Raw genomic sequence first — 10,170 nt, 5'->3', positions numbered from 1 at the left:
GCAAATGAACTTAGTTATTATATGTTATTAGTAAAGTAATATGTGTAACATCATTTTTAATGTTAGAATAAATTTTAATATTATGTTATATTATATTTTATAAATAATATAATAAAATAATATATACAAAATATTTTTAGATATTATAAGTTCATTTTAAAATATTTGTAGGGTATTAAAATTCTTTTATAGTAGAATAATTAATTGTTTTTGTAATTTTAAATAGAAAAATATTAATTAAGAGTTACAATATTTATAATTATATTATAATAATTTTAAATTTTAAATTATAATAAATATGTTAATATTGTGTTTCAGATATAAACAATTTTATGTAAGATATATATTTCTAACTTTCTATTCTAAAATTATTAAAATATTATTATTAATTACATTATGACCATAGTTTGACTAGCTATTTTATTTGCTAAAAATAATTTAACCAATAAATTATTATTAAATATTATTATAATTATAAATAATTAATATGTTTTTATGTATTATTAATTAAAAGTAATTTATTTTATGTGAATTTGATATAATAATTATTAGTTATTATTTTGATAAAAGTAAAATGAAGATTGGATAATATTTATGTAATAACTATTTAATAATTCATTAGGATAACTACTAGTCACTTCGTTACACTGGTTACATGGTATATTTATACATTACAAATTCCATATTAATGCATTAAGTATTGTGGCACAAAGCTGAACATTTTACTAATGATGGGAAAGCTCATTATTACCACAAACAATTTTTTTTTTCCTACAACTCATGTATTCTATAAATGTGTACAATTAATAAATCAAGAAAAAATTAAATGAACTCTTCTAATGGTTGTGATAGGAGTTGATGATTTGCTAACTATATTTGGCAATTTAATATTCATACTTATTGACTTAATGTCCAGATTTTTTGACATTGCACCGATGTTTGTGACTATAAAATTGTTAATACATTGATGAGTGCCCATAATTGAATGAAACATATTCTTAGATACAAAAAGTAATCAATGACCTTATGCCACATTAAGTGAATAAGTATGGGTACTCTTTTTTCACTACCATTTGTTTATCATTTTTATTTGGACTATTTTGAACATTCAAAAAAACATGTTGATATGACATCATAATTGATGATGTAGAATTGAAAACTTTCTTATAAAGAGACAACTCGTGAAAAAAGTGTTCTTAAAAAAAAGTGTTCTTAAAAGTTAGAAATGATTTGAAAGAAGCATAAAATTAAAATTCCCAAATTATGGATCCTCTCGCCTATTACATGTGATAGTCCATTACAAATTTGATTATAATTATAAAGAGATCGAATATTATATTAATTTAGATAGAGCATATCATATAATTCTCACGCAACATCGAACCATGGCATCAATGACTTGCCTTTAATCTAAGCTAGGCCTCCTTGGAATATGAGGAAGCTCGCCTAACGGATAAGGTGCATCTCATTGCGCTGAGCTTGGAGAGGATAGCACAAAGCTTGGTGGAACATAAGTTGTTTGACTCCAGTTAAAACTATTTGACTTCAGTTTAAGACATTCTCAAAGGGATTCCGTGTAGGCCTCTGCACAGCATCCCAACGGCTTGAATCCTTTTTCTGATGGCGACGGAAGCCAAACTGCGCAGAATATTTTATCTTCTTCTAACCCAGTTAAGAAAGCCACGAAGATTGCAGAAAAGAGAGCTCAAGAACTGAAATGCCGAGCGAGCGCCAGATCTTCAAGCTTTCTGGGCCTCGTCATCTCACGACCGTCGACTGGTAAGTAAAATCTCACAACTCTACATGATGAATTAGTAACAATCCAATTCATAGCTACCAATTTGGCGTCCAAACCTGCTTGCTGTTGAAACAGAGGCTTATTTTGACGACTGACTGGTCTGAAACCGGCGGCGGGTTTCCCCTGTTTTGATGAAATTTCAGGTCGGATCCGGAACACAGGCGAAGCGTAGCGGCGAGTCTGGTGCAGGGCGTGGTGGTGCAAGAGCGAGATCGGCAAGAGAAGAGGCACGGCCTGGACGCCCAGGCTGAAATTTGGTGGAGCTTCTTCAATTTCAAGCTACTCAAACCCCTCAAAGATGACACCTCCGAGGGTTCCATCTTCGGATCGGTTTACAAATGGAACAAAAAAGCCGCGGGTGTTTCTTCGCCTCCCGCGGGCGCCCCAAAAATAGTGGTGGCTTTCCGAGGAACGGTGAGAACGCGGGGATCGCTGGGCAGAGACCTCCTCCACGATCTCCACATTGTCACGAACCGGCTGCACACCACGGTACGCTTCCAGATCGGTTTCGATGCAGTGAAAGCGAATGTTGAAAAGTACGGCTGCGAGAACGTGTGGATCGCAGGGCATTCTCTGGGCGCCGCCATTGGAATGTTGGCCGGACGGAAAATGGTGGAAGAAGAGGGGCGTTTTCTGGAAGCCCATCTTTTCAACCCGCCATTCATTTCTTCGCCCGTGGAGAAGATCAACAACGAGAGGATTAAGCGCGGGTTGAATTTCGCTGGTAACTTGGTTAGGGCTGGACTGGCTATGACGATCCAGGACAAGCAGGCCCAGATGGAAGTCCAGAGAACTTTTTCTGTTCTTCAGAGGTGGGTTCCTTGTCTTTATGTTAATGCCAAGGACGATTTGTGCTCCGGTTATTTGGGGTATTTCCATAACCAGGCGGCTCTTCAGCAGAGCGGGGCTTGTGATATTGTGGGGCTTGCACCGCAGCAATCTGTGTGGTTAATGGTGGTTTCTGCATTTGGGAAAGAGGTCAAGGCGGGACATTTGATTCCTTCTGCTAGGCTAACTGTGAATTTCACTTCGGCGTCTGATTTTCAAGCGGTGCATGGGATTCATCAGTGGTGGGCGCCGGATATCAGGATTGAATGCACTGAGTATAGGCTTGGGACAGAGAAAACACCAGGAGGATTGATTGCAGGACATAAGAAACTTGCCATTGCATGATGATTTCAGTAGTAGTCGGGTCTGTAATTTTTACTATTTCTCCCTAGATGCCTTTTGTTTGTCATGATAAATCAGTAGAAATGATGATCAAATTTCTGCTTGCGGGTCCCATTTCTACACAATGGCACTTGTTTCTCATGATAACGAAGGGGTTTATATAAATGTTTATGCAAAAAGAGATTCCTCAATTACATCTACCACTTTTTAAAGGTGTTACATATTCCTTGCCCACTGGCTTTGGATTCAGAATCTAAGACCAAAGGAGTTAGCTACTCTCAAATTCAAGTGTGGTTCATCTTTGGCGACTTTGGATGCTTAAGATAAACCAATTTATATATGTTTTTTAATATAATATTTATAAGTTCTTAAGCATGTATTGACCTTTTTTTATCAACATTTGTGAAAAATAATATTTACATATGAATCATTTTTTAACCATATGTAATAAAAATGTTAGGTAAAATTAGATAATATAATTGTCAATCATTCCGTGTTCTCCTCTCCTTTAATACACTACCATGCTTTTTTCTATCTTTATTATTATTTCTTAATAAGCTTCCTCGAACCATGTTGAGTGGGAGGTAATGACTTTCTCCCATTTAACTCAATTATTTCTAACTCCTCCCATTATTATTTAGGATTCAACTTTTCAAATAAGAAAATATTTTCAAAAAAATTAGAGTTGAATGAGTTATACTTTTAAGAGTTATTTGTTTAAGATTTATTAAATTAAATTGGTTTAGTAACGAAAATTGAGTATTTAACAAGATATATAAATAAATATTTGGACTAGTCTATTAGTTATATATTTATTTATTTGTATACCAAATATGTATTTTTTTGTTTTAATATACCGATGTTGATACAAATGAGAACTAGCGAAGTTGGTCTACAAGTCGTTTGTGGCCACTAGGTCAATGCACCTTGTAATCCTTGCCAGAGTCTAATTAACCAACCCCTCTCATAAAGATTAGTCTCTTTCTTGATGGTATTGTCATGTACATAGTCACCATGCTTGTAGAAATGAGTTTCGTAGTTCCATGATTATGCAACACTTTAATGCAAAGATTAGGATCATAATGTTTTTGGCTTTTCAACATGCTTGCTTGTTTTCTATTACCTCGCAACACTATGATACTGAGTACTTGTGGTTGGTCATACAGTGACAAAATTAAACTTGGCTTTAAACATGTCTCCCAATAGCACTAATGAATAATATGACGAAGAAGCCATCATGAGCTAGAAGTCTGGTGTTGACAATCATGATGAAATCACTTTATTTTTTGCAGCTCTTGCTCTCTCATCCTGATGATGAATCACGTAGTGTGATTCAAAACGTTGATGATAAAAAAATTTCAACACGATCTAATCCAGAAGCAATACTAACAATTTTTTGGATTGTGGAAATCTGATCTCTTTGATCATAGCCTTTCCTCAGCTAGATCAAGCTAAATGTTCATGATTCCCCCCTACTAGTTAAATTGGTAACTTTAGTTGCTTAATGATTTTTATTTGTTCTAATACTTAGATTCAAAATTTTACCAAAATTAGCAAGAGCCTACAACACAATGGTGAATTATGAGCCTCTTATTTGTGAGGTCTTGGGTTTGAGTTTACTCCAGAAGTGATTACCTCTTAACATTTATAAGATTTGTAACTCTAATTGATTTGCAATTTAACTACTTATATTTTTATATTTTGCAAGCTTTGACTTTATATTTTTTTCACTTGCTTATCATTAATATATATATATATATGTTGTATATCATGAGTTAGTAATTAGTATTAATTTTGAGTTTAGTAATGTTGCTCTCCCTTCCTTTTTTGTACTGCTAAATCTTTATATAATATAAATTTATTCAATATAAAATATAACAATACCAAAACTTTCTTATACATTTAATTTATAATTTAAAAAATCACAACAATAAATAATCGCCAAATGGGTCTCTAGCATAAACCTTCGAAACTCTCCTGCACTTAAATTGAAGATTCCAATTTGTTTGCTTCAATATTCATCCCCATCCAACCCTAGAAACGTCCACAATTCTGCTAAAACAAAATTGTATTCCACCCGGTGAGGCCACTAGGCTGCCCTGCAAAGGCTCTGGCACTTGAATACCATGGCAGATTTCCGGTGCCCTGTAAATGCCCCTGCCGAAGCCTGCACCGAATGAAAAGCCCGCACCGGATTAAGCCTGAACTCCCTACACTTTATTCTAATATCAGGTGCCCACCATTGATGCATCCCATGCGCTATTCTAAAATCTTCCGCCGGGTTCAAATTCACTGTAATTTTTGCACAGGGAATCAAATGCCCTGTTTTCGACTCTCTTCCCATGGCCTTCAAAACAACATCGGCAATTGAATGCTGGGCCGCAAATCTTGCAATACCCTCGGCTCCAATCAGATTCATCATCTTCTGGTTCTCAAAGTACCCCAAATAACCCGAGCAAACATCGTCGTTCGGATTAACATACAGACAAGGAACCCAAGACTGCAAATTGCAGAAATATCTGAAGGATTCATCCCGGACGCGGCTGTTCTGAAGCGCCATAGCCAGACCCGCCGTAACCAGACTACTGGCGACATGAATCCCGCGCTTTAAATTATCATCCCCAATTCTCTCCACCGGAGAAATGAAGGGCGGGTTGAATAAATGAACCTGTAAAAATACGCGCTCCTCCTCTGCCAATTTCCTGCCCGCTGACATCGCCACAGCTGCCCCGAGAGAATGCCCGGCGAGCCAAACATTTTCAGAGCCGTGCTTTTGAACGCTTTCTTTCACCGATTCCATTGCTGTATTTAAGCGGTGGGTTGTGTGGAGTCGATTTGTGAGGAGACTGTAATTCATACTCAAATCTCCGGCCACAGATCCCAATTGTGGCAGGGTCCCTCTGAAGGCCACCACTACGTTTGGGGCGCCCGGCGGCCGCGTGAATTTTTGGTTCCATTTGTAAACGGCGCCGAAGATTGAACCGTCCGTTCTGTCGATTAAAGTGTCGATGAGCTTGAAATTGAAGAAGCGCCACCAGATTTGAGCTTGGGCGTCCATGCCGAGCCTCCATTGTTGCCGATCTCGTTCGTGGACATACACGCCCTGAACTAAACTGGCGGCTATGCATCTTCTGTCATCTTCATTCAACCTGAAGAAAGGGGGTAAACATTATTCTAAAGGATTGCTGTTAAAATTGGGAGAAATTTTCATGAATTGCTGTTCAAATTGGGGGAATTTCTGATGAATTGCTGTTAAATTAAGGAAATTTTCATAATCCGCATCCAACCTGAAGAAAGGGGTTAAACATTATTCTGAAGTATTGCTGTGAAAATTGGGGGAATCTTTCATTAAATGCTGTTTAATTGGGGAAATTTTCATCGATTGCTGATCAAAGTGGGGGAAATTGTGATTTTGTACTTACCAGTTGGGATTAATGAGGCGGCGAGGCCCAGAAAGATTGAAGATTTCACGTTTGCTTGCCATTCCCTCTGCTGCGTTTTGTTTCCCTCCACTTGCTGATTGCCGCCTATTTTGACCCCTTCTGTTATTTAATAGAGATTAAATTTGCAAGCATTTGGGGCGTTTCTTCTGGAATCTCCCGAGGTAGGATAATACGCGTTCACAAAAGAACAGTTAAGGCGAAAGGTGCAGACTCAGTCCAGAGAGATTGGAACGTATTTCCAGATAGCTCGGAGTAAACGTGCGCTGCTTCATACAATGTTTGTGAGCCTAACACGTGAAAGTGGCTCATTCTATATATTCCAGCCACATATATAAATTGGCATAATTTGATGTCCACGTATCTTATAGTTATGTATATTATATGTCATTGTATCCTGGGCCTATGCACATTGTATGCATAATAATGGTTAAATTTACATTCATGTGTCAATTTCTATTTAGTCTAGATTTTAGCTTAGTGCAATGTCTTGATTACCATAATATGTAGTGTGCTTTGTATTATCCATACCTAATATCACTCGTTTTTATTTAGGCATATTTTCATATATGAGAGACAAAATATGAAAAATTCGTAAACATTAAGAAAAAAATAGAACATTTGAAAAGAAGAAAATAACTGAAATGAAAAGAAGAAATGTAATTCAATTTTGTAAATAAAAGTTCTTAATCTCTACAATATGCTAAACATCGTTTTAATTAATAGTTATATATACTTTATAATTTGATTTGTTAAAATCTATGTTAGAAATTTTTTTTAAAAAGTTAATAAACTTTATATAAATAAAAAAAATTAGAAATAAAACAATAAAACATGTCAAAGTAAATATGATGGGGCTTAGTTTGATTAGTGAGAAAGGTCATCATTTTTAGTCTTGAATGAAGTTATAACTCACTATTGTGAGATCACCCAAGCATAGAATTGACTTGAAAGATAAGATATGCATGCTTAAGTAATACAAAATAAACCACTAAACTTGCTAGCAATAGGATGACAATTTATTAAAAAGTAGTAGACACTAAAAAAAATAGAATAATTGAAAAGAAGGAATCAACCAAAACAAAACAAAAATTAATGAGGAGTCAATTTTGTAAAAATAAAATAAAATTTATTAATCTTTAGAATATGCCAACCATCTTTTTAACTAACAACTTTATAGCTTACAATTTGATTTGTTAAAATCTATTATAGAAAATAAAGAAACAAGATGATTAAATTTATAAATAAATAAACAAAACAATGAAACATTTCAAAGTATATAGGTTGGGGGCCTAGGTCAATTGGCTAGAGCTTCTTGTGGTAAAACATGAGGTCGTGAGGTGTAGTCTCCCTCAAGTCCATTTGCAAAGGACATATGCCAAAATCACTGCTTAGCTTAAAATGTTTCCCCTTATAAGGGATGTTATACATAACTCCTACAATACCAAAAAAAAAATTACAACTAGCAATTGCCCTTCAACATAGTGCAATGATTGTGTTGATTGGAATATATTTTCAGATTATATATTGAAAGGTGGGGAGAAAATTTGAGTGATTTTAATCTTATGCAAGAGAATAATTAACTTATATCTTATGTATTGATAACTTTCGATGGATTATGTAAGTTTGTGACTGCTATATTATGATTTGAAGGACAATTTCTTATATTCTTTTGCAATGAACTTGTTTCAATGGAAAAATATATTAAAATACCTTGTAGATGATCTATTTGTCATAAGACTCTTATTCTAAGATCACATATGGTCAATTGAAGACTTTGTTTAGTTTCCTTATGGTAGATTTGTAGATTGTGGAAACATCCATTAGACTACATTACATGCACCATCAAATATAAAACTGTTGTATCATTGCATATGTGCTATTTATCCATTGCCAAATCATTAAACATTTAACCACTAAATTTTACTAAGTTTTTTTCCTATCTAACTAGCTACGTGGTTCAAGTAGGATGGAATTATTGACATTAGATAAATGGCAAAAAAATTGGTTTGACAAGGAAAAAATAAGAATAATAGGCTCAACTCCCAAGCAATGATTGCTCTTTATTTTGTATATACATTCAATGGGTATAGTGAATGATGCTTGTTTGTAGAAATGTTACACTTAGTTGGGCATATGCACCAAGATGGTGTGTAAAAAGTGGACACCATGAAAAAGAAGGTCAAAACTACACATAACACAATCGCGTTATGTACACTTTTCATCAGATTTTTAAATGGGTCTTGGTTGGTTAACAAGCAAAGAAAATAAAATTTAAAATTTGGATCTTAGATATAACATGATCATGTTTTAAGTGCGGCCATATTATGCTTAATGAACCACGACCACATTATGAAGAATAAGAAACATCGTAGCTAGTTCTCCATAACCCCACTGGGATAAGCAAAACCAAAAGTAATGAGAGAGGTTGAGAGTGAGATAGAGAGAGATGACGGGGGGAAGGAGAGGGTATGCACAAGATCATGGTATACCAAACTAGGACTTTAAGTGCTAATGAAAAATCAACAAATCAGGGTTAGTCAGTTTGATGTGATATTTTGAAGTAGTTATGAACCTTTTATAAAAAAGTTGTAAAAGTACAATCTATAGGAAATTGAATGTAGTTTCTAAACTACTAGCCCTTTTTTGAAAAAAAGAACTAATTTGATTGGTCAAAATTTTTGGATTTCAGTGCACTGGTACAAACAATTTAGGAGAAAATTAAGAAGAAAGTGTATGATAGACCACCTTAATCACAATCAGATAATAATATTTTGTATAAGATTCTAGATATAACAAGTAGAATCATGCTTGGATGCAACACATATTTTTTAGTAATTTTATTCCAAATTATTAATTAATTGTGAATTTTCTACTACAATGTTTTATGAATTTAAAAATTATCATTTTTTACCACCTTAACTCATTCACAACTTATTGTTGAAGTTGATGAAAGATCAACCCCACAACTCCCAAGGATCATCTGCATGCAAAACTTGTCATAGAAAGAAAGAAGGAAAGCTATGGGGGTTGAAATTCCCTGATCCATAGATGAGACATTCTTGATGAGCAAAAAGAGAAATTGTTATAATCAAAAGTGAATAAGTTATTACAAAGAGATCAATCCTTATAAAGGAGATCAAAATCCTAAAAGGTAAAACCTAGGTTGCATGATAATAATTAATAAAAGAATTAATTATTATTTGCCCAAAGTTTAGCTTAAGTAAACTAGAGATAATATGTGGTTCAATTTATTTTTTAAATATAATTTAATTAATAAAAAAATACTTTATTACTCTAACACCCCCCTCCCCCTTAAGATAAACTTAGGGTGTGGTTAAAATCTTAGAAACTACTACTAAAAGTATATTTGGGTCCTGGCAACAAGGCCTAATGAGGTACCCAAACATAACTAAATCTCTTAAAAGAGGAGAAATAGAGAAAAATACATGGGAAAAAAAATACTTCAAAAAGAGATAGAAATAATGCTGAAAAGAACTAGTGAAGGAAGGACGAATCCCCCAAACTAAGGAATTTCCCAAAAGATAGGAATAGAATATGATCATGAAGAACATCAATGAAGCATGTAGAAGCTACAAAGCTCTATCAAAAGTAATTTTTGATCTAAAGAACCTCCACTGAAATAGAACCTGACTAGGTATATAAGACTATAAGACTGAAATAGAACCTGACCCTAGTTTGTTTCAGCATACCATAGATTTAATTGATAAGGCCAAACCAGTAAGGCAAAAACAGAGACCA

The 10,170-nt window shown here is 34.4% G+C and overlaps 2 protein-coding genes across 2 annotated transcripts; one reads left to right on the top strand and one right to left on the bottom strand.

Moving 5' to 3' along the window:
- Positions 1 to 1,579: 1,579 nt before the first annotated feature.
- On the top strand, positions 1,580 to 3,191 carry LOC149546851 (GDSL esterase/lipase At4g10955-like). Its single transcript, XM_089791391.1, has 2 exons — positions 1,580 to 1,779; positions 1,942 to 3,191. The coding sequence occupies exons 1-2, from the start codon at positions 1,718 to 1,720 to the stop codon at positions 2,969 to 2,971; spliced, it is 1,092 nt and encodes a 363-aa protein (XP_089647517.1). The 5' UTR covers positions 1,580 to 1,717; the 3' UTR covers positions 2,972 to 3,191.
- A 1,658-nt stretch (positions 3,192 to 4,849) lies between these two features.
- On the bottom strand, positions 4,850 to 6,589 carry LOC149546850 (GDSL esterase/lipase At4g10955-like). Its single transcript, XM_089791390.1, has 2 exons — positions 6,391 to 6,589; positions 4,850 to 6,117 (listed from the first exon to the last, which is right to left on the bottom strand). Exons 1-2 carry the CDS (start codon positions 6,450 to 6,452, stop codon positions 5,058 to 5,060), a joined length of 1,122 nt encoding a protein of 373 aa, XP_089647516.1. The 5' UTR covers positions 6,453 to 6,589; the 3' UTR covers positions 4,850 to 5,057.
- Between the last annotated feature and the right edge of the window lie 3,581 nt (positions 6,590 to 10,170).

The sequence above is a fragment of the Cupressus sempervirens genome, chromosome 7 (genome assembly GCF_028749045.1).
Source record: "Cupressus sempervirens isolate cs-2001-9-10 chromosome 7, ASM2874904v1, whole genome shotgun sequence".
Lineage (NCBI taxonomy): Eukaryota > Viridiplantae > Streptophyta > Pinopsida > Cupressales > Cupressaceae > Cupressus > Cupressus sempervirens.
Note: the sequence above shows the minus strand (reverse complement) of the source record. Positions and strands in the feature narration are given on the sequence as shown.